At 36.2% G+C, this 16495-nt stretch overlaps 2 protein-coding genes across 7 annotated transcripts; both read right to left on the bottom strand.

Annotated features, from left to right (window-relative positions):
* Positions 1–517: 517 nt before the first annotated feature.
* LOC111432576 lies at positions 518–6877 on the bottom strand. Of its 5 annotated transcripts, XM_023069529.1 has the most exons (11): positions 6578–6877; positions 5631–5832; positions 5225–5388; positions 4997–5142; positions 4249–4311; positions 4078–4170; positions 2837–2998; positions 2444–2535; positions 1542–1705; positions 1135–1432; positions 518–994 (listed from the first exon to the last, which is right to left on the bottom strand). In XM_023069529.1, coding segments are annotated over exons 1-11 (1485 nt in total). In that variant the 5' UTR covers positions 6678–6877; the 3' UTR covers positions 518–993. The 5 variants fall into 5 exon arrangements, with proteins under 5 accessions (XP_022925297.1, XP_022925296.1, XP_022925295.1 ...); XM_023069528.1 differs by having other exon boundaries at positions 518–1429; XM_023069527.1 differs by having other exon boundaries at positions 518–1432.
* Positions 6878–8496: 1619 nt separating this feature from the next.
* On the bottom strand, positions 8497–14450 carry LOC111432327 (probable copper-transporting ATPase HMA5). Of its 2 annotated transcripts, XM_023069156.1 has the most exons (6): positions 14045–14450; positions 12103–13482; positions 11678–11932; positions 10742–10864; positions 10168–10647; positions 8497–9140 (listed from the first exon to the last, which is right to left on the bottom strand). In XM_023069156.1, exons 1-6 carry the CDS (start codon positions 14333–14335, stop codon positions 8724–8726), a joined length of 2946 nt encoding a protein of 981 aa, XP_022924924.1. In that variant the 5' UTR covers positions 14336–14450; the 3' UTR covers positions 8497–8723. The 2 variants fall into 2 exon arrangements, with proteins under 2 accessions (XP_022924924.1, XP_022924925.1); XM_023069157.1 differs by lacking the exon at positions 10742–10864.
* Positions 14451–16495: the final 2045 nt, after the last annotated feature.

The following is a 16495-nucleotide window of genomic DNA, read 5'->3' on the forward strand; positions in this document are numbered from 1 at the left end:
AAACTCTATTAAAAATTTAAAAGATATTTTTGAAATAAAATATTAACTTTATATTTTTTAAATTTTTTATAAACTTTGTGATTCTTACTAAAAATAAACTTTGTGATTCTTACTAAAAATAAACTTTGTGATTCTTACTTATCGACCATCATGTATACATTAATAACTAAAATATCAAACATTTATAAGAACATTTTAAATTTATTAGAAATTTTTTGAATTAAAAAGATCTAACCTAGACAACCTTTATAGGTTTTCGAGTGGGTGTAGACAACCTTTATAGGTTTTCGAGTGGGTGTAAACTCTCATAGACCTAACATTTATGGTTTGAGTTGGATAGTCCAGATTAATCTAGTTCTTAGGTCATACCAACTTTAAGTAATAGACGAGCACATGAAACTTTTGATTTCGAAATCAATGCTTAAATATATATATAGTATTACCCATAATTTACGAGAACATTTTGAAGTTTATTTCTTCGGTTTCATATTTCTTTCTTTTCAACTATATATATACCAAGTTTCATAAATTTACATTCCCATAAAAATTTCAAATGTCTCAACAAAATAATCTACTTCAGATTTTAAACAATAGATATTAAAAGAGAACAGAGATAACAATTTGAATATCTTGAAAATGACAACTATCCTAAAGGCATCAGAGGAGACGCATCATCCGTCGCCATATATTCAGACAGTAACGAAACTCAACTTGGAATCTATGTAACTTCAACCTCCATGCCTAAAAAATGTAATATCATCAGTTATGTCGAGGTGTCGAATGAGCCTCTCCTTCCCTCGTCGAGCCAGAGTTGTAGACTGCGCTGAATCATGGATCATCCCGAATCATGTAACACGTTCAGCTGTGGTTGCATCTTGGATCGATGCAATTGCATGTCATGTCCAATTCAAAGAACTCGAGACAAATAAATTGTTCGACAAGACATGCTACAAGTCACATACTGATGGAGCGTCGGGTCAAGTCGACTTCTCATCTATGAGACACCTCTAGCTGTTAGACTTGGGTTCGGAAAATTCACCCATCTCAACCAACGAATCAAATTTCGAAAGAACCTAATCTAGATCCTATCCTTTATCTATGTTAGCAGATACAGATACAGATACCTAGTCATACCAGTTTAAGAAGCTGAACCTACTGCCACTACCAACAACATTCTCGTTGGTTGAATGAGATTCACTGTCAACAGTTTCATCTGAACTCTCACTTGGGAGCAGTTGAATTCTATCCGCATGCTCCATGATCCAATCCGTGAATTCAGGGGACGATGCCCACTCTGCCAACGCGTGTCGGGTTGAATCTCTAGTGAAATCGTCCCACGCTTTCTTCGTGAACTTCTTTCGATTGCGGGTCTTGTGGAACGTTGAGTAGTAGTCCTGATTTTGCATTCCAGAGGATGGTGAAATTAAACCTGCTGCAATTAACAAGTCAAACAATGAAAATGGTAAGAGGCAGAACCTCAATTGGGAGTATGAAAGACTTGTATGTACGAAAACAGACGAGGCAATGAAAGCAAACAGCACCATGAACAGGCGAATTCGACCATCCTGGTCTGTGGCTATCAGAAACTCTCCATCTCCTGTCTTGAGGGCTTGATCGGCTGAGGAATTCAGGACGAGTCCGGTTTCCAATAATTTGAATATTCTGCCTTTGCCAAGGGCCACCAGATTCAGAATATGATCGATTCCTATCAAACATGAAAGAAATTTAGGTGGTCTGATGGCCTGAGCAGTAGATTTTATATAATATCAGACACCATATTTCATAACACACACAAAAGAAAGAACAACCTAGAGGCTGGGTAGAAGGTTACCAGACAAGGGCAACTAATACAAGAGTATGAATAGATAAGGAAAACAGTACCATTGGTACAAATAGATGAGTTAACGAAGCCTTTGCCAATAGCTACTAGACTAAAGCAGAACTCACTTAACCTGTTCTTTAGGGAAGTAATAAGAAGCCACTGTTATTGAAAAGATAAAAGGCACAAAAGGAGATGAAATGTTCCCAAGATCCATCAAACATGCTTGTTTTGCATGACATTTAGGATGAAATCCAACATTTAAACAAGTGAAAGCGTATAATCGTCACAGATGCAGCAGACTAGAAAAATACTAATATTGTTGGTGAAAAAGAATACTTCTTTAATTGAAAAATATTTGCTTTAAACATGTCAAGGAAGTACAAAAGACAAGTAATATAGAACTCGCACCGAATCACGTCACTTCAGAAAATGACTTACGTATAACGCCACTGAAAGCTTTTAATTGTTATAGATGCAGCAGAGTTCAAAACTTACTAATATTGTTGCAGAAAAATAAGACTTCTTTAACTGAAAAATATTTGCTTCAAACATGTTAAGGAAGTAGAAAGGCAAGTTATATTGAACTCACACCAAACTACAGCACTTCAGGAAATGACTTACATTGTATAACTCTGCTTCAGAGATGAGATAAGATAGCAGGCCGTCCAACAACAAACAAAGGCGCCAAGTGCTAAAGGAGCATCAGGAGAACTCTGTAAAATAAATGAACCACAGAAGCACTTGACTATTTTATTTTCAAGTTTCAAGATACATAACATTTAATTACTTAAACTGCAGATAAGTGACTCGAGCATCGTAGAAGTTACACCAACTGGAACCGATAAAAAGAACTACAATCATATCAAAACATTTGGAAAGTGTACACCAAAACTCAACTTCGCAATAATTTAATGAAAGCAAACTACTTAATTCAAAGTTTTCAAATGGCACACATCCAAAGTCACAAAAGCGTCTTATCAAAAAAGGGGGGGAAAAAAGAAAAGCGTGACACACCTGAAAGATAGATGTGGCTCCGATAATACGCATTGCCCATTTTACAAACTGAGCCACACCACCATCAACATCTCCATCCTCTGAGATCACAAACTTCCTGACGATCCAGTACCCCAATGCAGCTCCAGAAAGAACAATCCCCAGAAGTAAAAAGATGGCAACCTTAAGAATATGAGAAAGAAGGATCAAGAATTAGCGCATACATCTATAGAAAGAAAAAAAAAACTGTGATTGGAATCATGGTCGCTGATCATGGATTTAATGAAACGCTTTCATTCTTTTGTGTGTTGCAGCATCTCATTCCTTTTTTCTTTTCATTTTTTTAAACCAGAAACAAAACATTTTATTGATAAAAAGAGAAGAGACTAATGCTTAAAGGATACATACTATACACAAGAACACTGAAGGACAAAGGATAAATAAAGCAACCCAACCAAGGATCTGAAAACTGAACAAATTGAAACAATATGCTTCAGAAATTGCCCTTTGAATCACATCCAAACTCAATTAAAGTAAAACTGAGGAAAAACTAGAAATAAATGATATCATCCTCAACTTCCAAAATGATGCCGAGGGTACGCCAGGGACCAAACTCCTTGCAACGGCCAGGACATCCATGTCATTGGAGACAGCATTCACAACCAATCTTATATCTAACATCCCACTCTGACGGGGAAAATTCCCCAAAGGAGAAACAGAAGCATCAAAATCATACAAAATAACCTTGGAAAGGAGATTCATCTATCCCTAGATGCAAAGGCTCCTTCCGATAAGAATGAAAGAAGTCTTCCCCAAGAAGCTTCCTTTCACTGCAACCAGTGAGGCCATATACATACAAGATCCAGGGAATTGTATCTCAATGAAATGATGCTTTGACCAAAAGGGAGGTCATTCATTTTAACCCCAGATCCATTTTTTTTCATGCATATGATTGGATAGAAATAATGTCTCTCAATTCTTTTTCCTCTACAGAAATAAATAGATGATCCCTCTAAAAATGAGCACCAAGACAAGTGCCACATACCTTTTTTGCTATATAATCCATTCAAGGTTTCAAACACTACAAGATCGTAATAGAAAAATAATAATAAGTATGACAGCTTAAAAGAAAAGAAAACATTAAGCATATAGATATGATGAACGGAACTCCAATATATTCTAAGCATGCTCTCTAGAAGGTAAAGTTAAGAATCTCACTTGAAATGTAATAAAAAATAAAAGCAAGAGGAGCTTAGACTTACAGGATTATGCATCTCTTCTTTCAGTCCAAAACTGAGAAGAATCGAATTTACAAACATTGCAAAGTGGTGAGCAAGATAGGATCCTGCTCCAAGCTGGAAAAAAACAACGAGACAACTTTTAAGGAATGCTTTAATTGAAATAAGGGGACAAAGTTTTAATGCCATACTCACCACTGATCCATATACAGCGAGATAAAAGACATTCTTCCTTCCAGTTGGCAACAACTTCATACCCTACAAAATTAACAAACCAGCGAGTGGAAGAAAGTAATATAAGCTTCTAGATAAGATACAAGCATGAAGGGTTCATCAACCATCAAATTGACAAACATATGGAATGACCCCAGACTTTTCATCATTATAATCTAAGAATACTTGCTTGTGAACTTTGCATTATCCAAATCTTGTAGGGTGAAATTGTCCACTCTCTTCCTAATGTATTTACTACTTGTGTGCGGTTATCTTTGAAAAATAAATCTCAACCATGTCTTAAAATTCCTCAACCAATGTTAAACTTCGTAATTATATTACATAAGGTAAGGAGTATATAGAAATGAATAAATTAAATTTGAATGGTTAATCAAGTACGAGTGCATTCAATTTGTAAATTCACATCAAGAGGAAACTAACTGCAGAGGCAGAATTGAGAATTCATTTAGAAAACAAGCACACACATGCACATACAACCAAACCTAAAACTCAGAGGTATATTTGTTGAGTTTGAAAACTCATGGACTCAAATACAACCAAACCCAAACCTCAGGGACTAAAAATGTATCTTTCTCTAAAGCCAAACAATTACTTTTTGCACTAACCTACCTAAAATTCCCATAAAAAAAATAATTAATATACAACAAAACACTAAAACAAACTACCAGCATATACTAGGAGTTTAAAAATGATTGTTAATCTTTAGTACCTGAAAAAGAATAATCAAGACAACAAGGAAGATTCCAATGGCCATCGAACTACTGTAGTAAAAAGGAACCCAGCTGCTGATAACAGGAGCAAGAAGAAGCAACATAAATCCCAATGCTAGACACAGCAGACGCCACTGTTGAAACTCTGCAAGAAGTTGGAAAACAAATTAACATAAAACTAGACTAACTTAAGACTGAGGAGGATCAAAAGCCAATGTGACAAACACCTTCTTCAATCGCAATTGTGACAGGACCACTTAGAGGCGAGACATTAAGAACTTTAACGTCAACATATCTGATTTCATACGGAGACATGGTAGAGCTCCATACTCCCTTTTGAAACGTTTTCCACTCATCATCTCCACACTGACACAATCCAAGTGAATTGTTCCTGCATGGTTTAAAAAGAAAAGTATTAGAAGTGTTGTCTTGTAGCAGCGTTTGCATACAAGAAAAAGATTCCACTTTTTCCCTAGTAGTTGCATTGGTATTCAATGTTTCAAAAAGACTTTGAAACGTATCCCGTGAGACTCGCTCATGGACAGTGAAAACTGTAAGAAGCATCCAAACTCATGTATTCTTTGGTTTAGAAGAAGCTAGTGAGTAGTGAATATCAGACTATGCGCCACTTACCAGTGAAAACAAACCTGAATTTTTGCATGTTGTCTTTCAGGAATAACAACAGATGGAACTGCAGTGACTCGAAAAGCACTGGCAAAACTTCCAAGTTTTAATCTTGAAAGACCAGAAATCCGAACACGATCACATTGCATATCACTGGCTCCAGAAAGTGAAGATGGAAAGACATCTTCAGCTGGGTGCCCGAGGTCAATACCTATCCAGTGAAACGTTGAGATTACATCCATTGACATAACTAAAGAAGTGCATCAAAAGGCCATAAACCCAATATGTTTATCGCACAAGATTTTCATTAATCAAATTGTACTACACAAACCATTTCTTACCAAATCAGAACCTTAAATCAACAAACACGTAATAGATACGATTTGCACAAAATAACAATAAGAGGAAATATTGTCATTATATCGACAATCCCCCCTTCGCATACATGTCATTTTTTAAGTGAAATTACATAATACACTCGCTGCACTTCGAAAAATTACCATAGAAAGAGACGTCTTGATGATTAAACCACGGCACATTGACGAAAATAACGTACAATTGACATACTTATAGACCCTAACAACTAATTCTTTGTTTTCCCTCGATCTTTAGTCTCTAAAAGAACTTCCAACAAGTTACAACCAACAATCGAATCGACTCAATCAAAACAAGAAAAAAAAAATTAAGGAACCGAACTGCAAATACAAACCCTAATCCACATTCAAATCACTAAAAACACCAAACCTAAATCCGGCATCAATTCAAAATCCCAACTCAAAGAGAAAGCCACCAGAAGGATAAAAAAGCAAACCAATCGCAAAATCAAGCATTTCCAACAAGCATAAGCGAAATACCCTCCCCCACAACTAGAAAACCAGCCACAAACATCAAAACCTCGTAAGGAAGCTGAAAAAGAATAAAACGAACATTGAAACTCAGAGGGATAAGAGAGATACTCTTGAAGGCGGAGTCATGAGCGGCATGGCCGAGAAGGAGAAACGAGAAGTAGACAAAAAGAAGAAGAAGGGTCATGGAAACGGAGGAAGAAGCGGCCATAATCGCTAGGGGAATTGGCTGAACTTGCGAATAGACTGTGGCAGTCTACGGATTTGAATTTCTTCGAAATTTCATCTTCCGTGGTTTGTCAATGTGGGCGTCTTCGAGAGCTCCGATGGCGTCTGCGCCAAGCAGCCGCGCTTCGCCCGAGCGGAGGGAGTTCGTGCGTATTTGGGCCTGGGCCTCCGTACGCTTTTGAATTCTGTGCGCATTTTCTTTTCCTCCTTGGACATTCCCGCCAACCTATTTATTTCCCTTTTTTATTTATTTTTTATTTTCTCGTTTATTATTCGCTGAGAACTTGACCATTCAAACTATTCAACTCAATTGAGGTTAGATTATATTTTAATTTGGGTTCGATTGAATTTTTAAATAATCGAAAATTATTTGTAGGTTGACATTTTTTTTTGGTGGGTCAACCTGGTCAACCCAAAAATAGAGTACAACCGTACCCTATTCTTAAATTAATATGAAAATTAAGAATATTTGACTTTTATAACCGATACTAGTAATTTGCTGTGACTCGTGTATGTTTGATATTTGATTTTCACGAGATTTTAGTTATTAATGTAACGTGTATAAATAGTATCTTTTAATAATAAAAAAAACAACCAACAACTCGATCCGATCTAACCTGAAAATAGAGGGTTGAGTTGTGAACTCTAATTAGGTTGTTCGGGTCATTAACCCAACCTAGCACAACCTGTATATACCTCTATTATTACTTTTTCACTTCTATATTTACACCTTATTAAAACGGAAAGATTGAGGCGGCTCAACCAATAAGAATATGACATACGTAGAGCTTGAAAAGAGAGAACGTACATGGAGATAGAAAAATTTGGGGCGGGTACGTTAAAAAAGGAAGCTATCTTGTGGTGCATACGTTCAAAAACATCCTACTATAATTACACATTCTAGACTCGAGACTTCTTTACCACTTCATAGAGATAGCATAGTTACTTTAAATATAAACGCTCATACTTTACTTTGGATATTTCAATAGAAACAATAAATTTATATTTTTGGCTGCACACGAACCAGCTTTCTCTTTCGATAGCTTAGTAAGACGAAGTCTTAGTACATATTGAATGCATTTTTATAATATACTTAATTAATTAGAATAAATCAACAATAATTTATATAATTGTATATTTAATTCATTTTTACCATAAAAGCTTATTAATGAGTGAAATTAATTATGAACTAAAATGTTTAATTAATTAGCTACAAATATCTTAAATATAATTAATTACTTTATTAGGATGAGTTAAATTACGTTTAAAAAATTATTTTCAACTATTTACTTATTTCCATTTAACCAATTAATTATTTAATGGAACTGATTTGGATGAGTTCATTTGTTATTTATATATCATAATTTTAAAACTGAGTTATTTAGATTCAAATTAAATTTATAATCAATTATGATTAATTAAATAATAATATATTTATTTAATTCATTTTTATCGATAGAAATATATCAATTAACGAACTTATTTACTAAAATCATAATCAATTATTCAATTAAAATTAATATTTTATTATATTTATTTATTATTTTAATGAATTAAATATACTCTCCAACGTAGATATTATTTATAGTTATTTTTATATCTTATTCTCAGACATCTTAAATAAAACACTCAAAGAAATAAAACAGAAAAATTTAACATGTGACATCTTGTTCTCAAGCATCTTATTCTTAGATATCTTAAATAGAACCATTCTTCATAGATAAAATTGAAAAATTCAAAGATTATGCTCGAGTTATATACCTCGTAAATCAACCGCCATGAATCATGAATGGGAGAGATGAAGCAAGACCTAGGAAAACCCAAAATTATCCGTTGAATGGCATTGACAATTCTACAATGCTACAATTATTTTGCAATTGATCGTACTATTCACAACACAATGGTATCTACAAAGGCAACATCCATTATATCTCACAAACCAATACTAATACCACAAATTCATGCACCAATTCATGCAAGCCATGGAAAAGGGGGGAAAACAGGAAGATTTACTCACCTTTAACCTCAATCACACAACTCTAATGCCTTGTATCTCAAGGGTATCAAGCTTCTTGGGCCTTTTGTAATACTTGAGCTGGAGAGAACTACAAACAACACTAACAGAAGAGGCTGCCATTGCTGCTCCTGCAATCCATGGTGGTAGCCGAAACTGAGTCGACGGGAAAAGGACTCCGGCTGCGATAGGGATGCTGAGGAGATTGTAACCAAGTGCCCAAATGTAGTTCAGACGGATCCTGGAGAATGTTTTTCTTGAAAGGTCGATGGCGGTTATGACATCCTCCAAGTTGCTTTTCATCAAGACTATGTCAGCTGCCTCAATTGCAATGTCTGTGCCTGCACCAATGGCCATTCCGACATCTGCAGCCACAAGCGCTGGCGAGTCGTTGATCCCGTCTCCTACCATTGCCACCGTATGACCCAAAGACTAGATAGATGTCAAAATTCAAAATGATGCTTAGTAAAGGTGTTAGAAAGGGGGAAGAACAGCATTAATACTATTAAATTTGTGCAAAACTTCGGTGCTAGTTTATAATTGAAACTCAAATGTGGGCGAGAATCGTCTATAATCAGCCCTACAATTTGGAATTGTAACAGCTAGCATATATTATCCGATTTAGGCTCTCTTTTGAGCTTCCCCTCAATGTTTTTAAAATGCGTCTATTAGGGAGAGGTTTCCAAATCCTTATAAAAAATGTTTCGTTCTCCTCCCCAATCGATGTGGAATCTCACAATCCACCCCTTTAAGGCCTAGCGTACTCGTTGGCACTCGTTTCCCTCTCCAATCGAGGTAGGTGGTAACATCTTGACCAAGATTATTTACATGTAAGCATCTTATATTCCAAACAAGCATTGATTCAATTATACCAAGCCATGAAACTCATCCTTCTATCACCAAAGTTTCAATATTGTAGGCCTCTTATTTCTTATATTCCAAACAAATATCTATCTAAACTGTGAGATCCCACGTTGGTTGGAGAGAGGAACGAAACATTCCTTATAAGGTTGTAGAAACCTCTTCCTAAAAGACTCGTTTTAAACCGTAAAGGTGATGGCGATACGTAACGGGCCATAGCGAATAATATTTGCTAGCGGTTGGCTTGGATTGTCACAAATGGTATCAAAGTCAGGTACCGAGCGGAGTGCCAGCGAGGACACTGGGCTCCCAAGGGGGGTGGATTTGTGAGATCCCACGTCGGTTGGAGAGGGGAATGAAACATTTCTTATAAGGGTGTGGAAACCTCTCCCTAATAGACACATTTTAAAACTGTGAGACTAATGGCGATATATAATAGGTCAAAAACGGACAATATATGTTAGCAACGGTTACATAAACAAACTCATAGTTCTATCACCTAAGTTTGAACTTTCGAGGCAAAAAGGGAATCTGGTTGTACCCAAATATAAAGTGGTTATAATTTATACGAAGTTTCTATTGGAGAAAACGTAGGTACCTGTAGTCTCTTCACTTCCTCAGCTTTCATGTCGGGTTTAGCTACTGCAATTATGTCATCAATCCCAACCTCATTGGCTATGGACTTCGCTGTCCCCCAATTATCACCTGTCACCATGATGGATTTAACTTTCATGGCTTCGAGTATGGAAATGACATCGCGAGCACTTGGTTTCAGTGCATCAGATATGGCAAGAACCCCGGTCAATTTCCGATCAATGGATACCAAAATTCCAGTTTGAGCCATTTCTTCGATTTCTTTTAATATTTCTTCAGCTTCAAGGGGTATGAAAATGTTCTGATCTAACATAAGACTCTTGTTGCCTGCAACTACTTCTTTGTTTTGAACGATGGCCTTTACTCCATGTCCAGTAATGGAAATAAAATCTAGTGCTTCAGGCCATGTTTGATTGTTGTCCTCTTCTTTGAACTTTTTAGCATATTCAACAATGGCTTTGGCCAATGGATGCTCGCTGTTTACCTGATTCAAATGCAGAATAAAGAAGTTGTGGAGTTATGCAATCTCTGACATAGTTTCCGTTGGTAGAAGGAAGATTTTAAGTAACCAAGTCGACCTCAGTTGCGGCAACTAGTTCATAGAATTCTTTCAGAACCATATTTTTTAGTAGCTTTGTGTTCACCACAACTGGCTTCCCGACTGTAAGAGTTCCAGTTTTGTCGAACACAATGCAATTCACCTACAAGTTATTATTATTCACAGCATCATATTAAAATACTCAAGAGAACAAAGAAAAAAAATGGCCTCAAGACTATCAACGTTCATGAGTTTGTAGAACGTAAATAAGCTAACTAAATCATTCTGTTAAGCCTATATTGTGTTACTCGGAAAAGATGGAAACTAGGAAGCGGACATACTTATTCACAATTTGTGAGATCCCATGTCGATTGAGGAGGAGAACGAAACATTTTTTATAAGGGTATAAAAATCTCTTCGTAGCCGACGCATTTTAAAAACCTTGAGAGGAAGCCCGAAAGGGAAAACCAAAAAAATGACAATATTTGCTAGCGGTGGACTTGGATCGTTACAAATGGTATCGAAGCCAGACACCGAGCGATGTGTCAGCGAGGAGACTGAACCCCAAAGGCGGGTGGACACAAGGCAGTGTGCGAACAAGGACGCTGGGCCTCAAAGAAGGGTGGATTGGGGGTCCCACTTCGATAGAGAAGGGAATGAGTGCCAGCAAGGACACTGGGCTCCGAAGGGAAATGGATTATGAGATCCCATATCAGTTGGGGAAGAGAACTAAACATTAGATATAGAAACCTCTCCCTAGCAGAGGCATTTGAAAAGCCTTGAGGGAAGCCCAAAATGAAAACCCAAAAAGAACAATATCTGCTAGCGGTGGGCGGGGTTGGCCGATGGTGAATCATGTTCTCCCATCTTTGGCACAATTTTATTAAGCCAAAATGAATCAGAATTTTCAAAGCAGTAATGAAAAGGAAAAAATATATCGAAAGAGAGTTAAAGCAGGACTGGAATATTTAATAACCTTGTGAGCACTCTCTAATGCTTGGCCACCTTTAATTAAAACACCTTTTGAGGCTCCAACTCCTGTTGCAACCATGACTGCAGTTGGAGTTGCCAGGCCCAAAGCACAAGGGCATGCTATGACCATAACTGAAATGCCAAACTGGAGAGCAAGCTCACAGCTATCCATGGAAGAAGGTATCCAGGACTTTGGGTAGCCACCATACTTCCCAGTAAGAAACCAGACGAGCCATGTTGTCAATGAAAGGACTATAACCTACAGAGAAATCAGAATTGAACTCGCTGTTTTACATATATGGTTTCAAAGGAAAACTACAAAATCCACAGCTATAACCGCAGACAATGATCAGATCTTGCAGGTTTTCCTAATTGAAACTATGAAAATGCATTAAATCATTAAGAAAAGTTGGAGCAAGACTTACATACCATTGGCACAAAAAACTTAGAGATGCGATCTGCAATTTTCTGAACCGGAGCTTTGGCCATCTGAGCCGATTCAACAAGTCGCACGATCTGTGAAAGGGCGCTTTCAGATCCAACGTGTGTTGCCCTCACATGTAGTACACCATTCTCATTCAAGGTGCCTCCAATCACCGTATCATCCGTTCTCTTTGCCACTGGCTTGGCTTCCCCAGTAATCATGCTTTCATTGACATGACTTTGTCCCCAAACAACAACTCCATCGGAAGCAACCTTTGCCCCTGGAATGACTTTAATTACATCATTCTTTTGTATCAACCGACTATCAATTTCTTCTTTCCTAATGACGTTTCCATCATTATCAAAAGTAAGCAAGGTTGCTGTTTCAGGCACCAACTTCATAAGCTTCACAATAGCCTCTGATGTTTTTCCCTTAGCCAAGACCTCAAGATATTTCCCGAGAAGGATGAATGATATAAGCATTGAACTGGTCTCAAAGAAGTCTGTGGCCTTAAAATCACTTGAGGTTGCAGATCTTAATACCATGTAGACTGAATAAAAGTATGCTGCATTAGTCCCCAAACCAATCAAAACATCCATATTAGCAGAACCATGACGCAATGCTTTGTAAGACCCTGTATAGAACCGCCTTCCAATAATGAACTGTACGGGAGATGATAACACCCACCTCAGCAGCTCCCCAACAGTCATCATATTGACAATTTTGGCATCTAGCACATCCTTAATACCAGGTATATAAGTGAAGACCATAGAGCTTAAAAACACTGGAATTGTAAATATCAGACTCCATAAGAATGATCGGTAATATTGCTTAATTTCCTCCTTTTTATAGGCTTCTCTGCCCTGTTCTTCAGGGAATATTGTTGCCTTAAAACGACCAGATCCAGTTGATTCAATCACTTGGATTATATTCCGAGGTCCGGTGACATTTGGCTTGTAAGACAATGAAAGTTTGCTGAGTGCAGGGTCAATATTAATACCTAGAACTCCAGGAAGTGCTTCCAGAGAGCTCCCAATCACTCTCATTGAATTCTCAGATCTCACTCCATCAACTTGGAGCTGTATCTTGCTTACATCTTCTTCTGTGCTAATAAGTAAAGCTTCGAATCCAGATTCTTCAATGGCTTGGAGAAGTTGATTGTAGTTCAAAATTCTTGGATCGAAACAAACTTCTGCTTCTTCCGTGGCTAATGCAACTTGGGCGTTTTGAACTCCACGAATTGCTTGTATTGTAGATTCCAAAGTTTTGGAGCAAGAAGTGCAAGTCATTCCAATTATATGAATTCGACATCTTTCAATCATATCGTCATTGACTATACTTGCTTCAAAGCCTACATCGTTAATTGCCTCACATATTCGATCCAACTGTATGCATAGCCAAGAGAAAATAAAGAACTTAAATTCTGTGCGATCAAGAACTGGCAGTCAGTGTCAATGATCTTCACTTTGCCAGAACCATAAAGTTCGTACAAATGAAATCAAGTTGAGTTGAAAGAGTTTTAGGCTTCGTCTATTTATTTGGATCCCACTAAATTCTCTAGAGTTGAATGGTCGAGCCTTTTGCATTAAACAAACAATATAATCCCTAACAATTTTTGGCGCAATCTCGATTCAAAAAACACGCAGCGTACGCTAGAGAATACTTAGCTTGCACACTGACCTGTTCATGACCTCATGTATTTATAAATGTGTATAATGAAGATTATATCCTAAATTATAGATTTGATAAACCATGAAATCATAGATTTGGTAACAAAACCATAAAATCATAGATTTATAACAAACCAGTAAATCATAGATTATCTTCCTATATACGATCTATTCTATGTTTAACAAAAATCACATGAAAGCGAATCCAAAAGGAAACGAAAACGAAAACAAATTTAACCAAGTCCGAGAAAACCAGAGAGACAGAGAAGATGCATACATTAATGAAGCTAGGGTAAAACTGGACTCGAGCTTTAGCATTCAAAACATCAACGACGGCTTCACGAATCCCAGGGAGCCGTTTGATCGCCTTCTCGACGGAGCCAGCACAAGCAGAGCATGTCATTCCAGTGACGGAGAAGAACGCCGTCGACTCATTCGTCGGCAACCTATTCTCCGGTAGCGAAATCCCCGCCGGATATTTGGGCATGGACGGATAATGAGGCCGCGGCAACAGATTACTATTGTTCTGAAACCAAGTGCATGTTAACGACCAGAAATTGGTCGCCATGGATGATCAAACCGAGGTTTAGAGTGAGAGAGAGAGAGAGAAAGAGAAGGGTTTATGATCTGTTTGAACGAGGAAAGCAAAAGAATTGCAGAACAGCAGGGAGCAAGAATGCTTTATAAAAGTAAGCGGGAAAGTCCCCACCCTTTCTACTTTAAACCGTGCGAGTATTTATAGTTGAGCTCCATAGAAGACGTATTAAATAAATAAATAAATAAATATATATATATATATATATATATTTATATTTATAAATTACAAATTTGGTATCTATATCCACGAGAATTTTTAAATTTATCGATTAAGCAAAAAGGAAACTCCTGATAATATAAATGAACTGTTCATTGGATTGGAACAAAATCTATTGACTGACAACCTAAGATCCAACGAAGAAAACAACATATGTACAACAGACAACGAAACTAATGGTTTATGTTGGAAATGAATGTTCTATTCGTGCAAAAGCGTTGGAATCGGTTTTGATTTTATTTAGAATTAAACAAAACTAAGAGTTAAGCGTTCTTACCTTGAAGAAATATAGAGAAAGTTCTAACGGGTACATAAGGTCAATGCTTGTGAAAGAAGATCAGAGAAAAGAGAGTTTTAGAAAATCACCAACGGATTGGAGGAGAGTTTTAGAGATTATCATCGGAGATAGTATAGAATATTTTTTGGCTCAAAGGTCGTATTTAGATGACCGTTTTTTAGAAGAATTTTTTCTAAAATAATATATTTGAATATTAATATTTTATTTAAATCATCTTTATATATATATAACTATATAAATTATTTTTAAATTTTTTTAATGTTATAAATGTATTTGAAGGGTACTAACGTAAATATAATTTTGAATTTTTCTTTACAAAATTTAAATGTGTTTTGGAAGCTTTTAAAAAGTTTTAAAAAATTAAAAGAATATTTTTTAAACTTTTTTAAAAGTTTCAAAGTAATTTTTAAAAGAAAATATTAGTGGTTTCCATCCCATACTAACCGTACAGATATTTATTTATTTATTTTTAATTTGAGGATATTTTTAGACAAAATTTGATAATAATTTATTAATAAAGCACTAATATGCCTTAAATTTTAATATATTAACATTTATAAATAAATAAGTACATTAAATTTATTTGTTATTAATATCAACAATTATTTTTAAATAAATGATTTTAATGCAATTAAAAAATATATATAAATATTCCTTATGATCATAAATTGAATAATAAATTGTAAAATAATAAGAAAGAATAAGTTTATGCATTAATTTGAGTCTGATTATCCGTCCAACCAACCTAAAATTTTGGGCTGGTCCAATAACATTATGACCGCACTAGACCATAAAAATGAAAAAACCGACAAAAAAAACAATCGTTTTAGAGATCAAAGATCATATTTATACACAAAACTAACTATCATATTCCAAATTACGAACACAAAGAAGGGGTCAAGGGTCAAATAATCATTTCGAAGTTCGTGTAACGGCCCAAATCAACCGCTAGCAGATATTGTTCTCTTTGGGCTTTCTCTTCTAAGTTTATCCTCAAGATTTTTACAACGAGTTTGTTAGGGAGATGTTTCCACATCCTTTTAAAGAATGCTTCGTTCTCCTCCCCAATCCATGTGAGATCTCACAATCCATCCCCCTTCGGGACCCAACATTCTTGCTGACACACCGCCTCGTGTCCACCCCACTTCGGGGCTCAGCCTCCTCTCTGGCACATCGCCTCATGTCTACCTCTGATACCATTTGTAACAACCCAAGCCTACCACTAACAGATATTGTTCTCTTTGGTCTTTCCTTTCCGAGCTTCCTTTCAAAGTTTTTAAAACTCGTTTACTAGAGAGAGGTTTCTACACCAGTAATGCTTCTTTCTCCTCCCCAACCAACGTGGGATCTCACCGTTCGTGTTTAATAATACTAACTTATAAACAAGTCCGATATGAGAAGATGGTGATTCTAGATAACCAAGTTGCTATGAGCAGTCTTTCGGGGGAGACATACTTCTATCGTGAAACTATTCGTCCCTTTCAAACTGTAACAGTGAGACGGCTCGTTCGATAACAAATTCGTTTCCCTTAGATTTTCGATCCACGAAATCACAATTTACAAAAAAAAAAAAAAAAAAAAAAAAAAAAAAAAAAAAAAAAAAAAAAAAAAAAAAA

Source organism: Cucurbita moschata, unplaced genomic scaffold (assembly GCF_002738365.1).
Source record: "Cucurbita moschata cultivar Rifu unplaced genomic scaffold, Cmos_1.0 Cmo_Scf00038, whole genome shotgun sequence".
Classification (NCBI taxonomy): domain Eukaryota; kingdom Viridiplantae; phylum Streptophyta; class Magnoliopsida; order Cucurbitales; family Cucurbitaceae; genus Cucurbita; species Cucurbita moschata.

Bases quoted from the DNA above. Each gene is read 5' to 3' on its own strand.
- LOC111432576 (XM_023069527.1), bottom strand. From the start codon at position 6,677: ATGGCCGCTTCTTCCTCCGTTTCCATGACCCTTCTTCTTCTTTTTGTC. The intron at 4,312-4,996 runs GTACTAAAGATT...TTAATTTTGTAG, and splicing joins TCTTGATTATTCTTTTTCAG to GGTATGAAGTTGTTGCCAAC. The intron at 2,536-2,836 runs GTGTGTCACGCT...TTTATTTTACAG, and splicing joins GAGCCACATCTATCTTTCAG to AGTTCTCCTGATGCTCCTTT.
- LOC111432327 (XM_023069156.1), bottom strand. From the start codon at position 14,335: ATGGCGACCAATTTCTGGTCGTTAACATGCACTTGGTTTCAGAACAAT. The intron at 13,483-14,044 runs GTATGCATCTTC...CTATGCATACAG, and splicing joins TTTACCCTAGCTTCATTAAT to TTGGATCGAATATGTGAGGC. The intron at 9,141-10,167 runs GTACCTACGTTT...ACATCTATCTAG, and splicing joins AGGAAGTGAAGAGACTACAG to TCTTTGGGTCATACGGTGGC.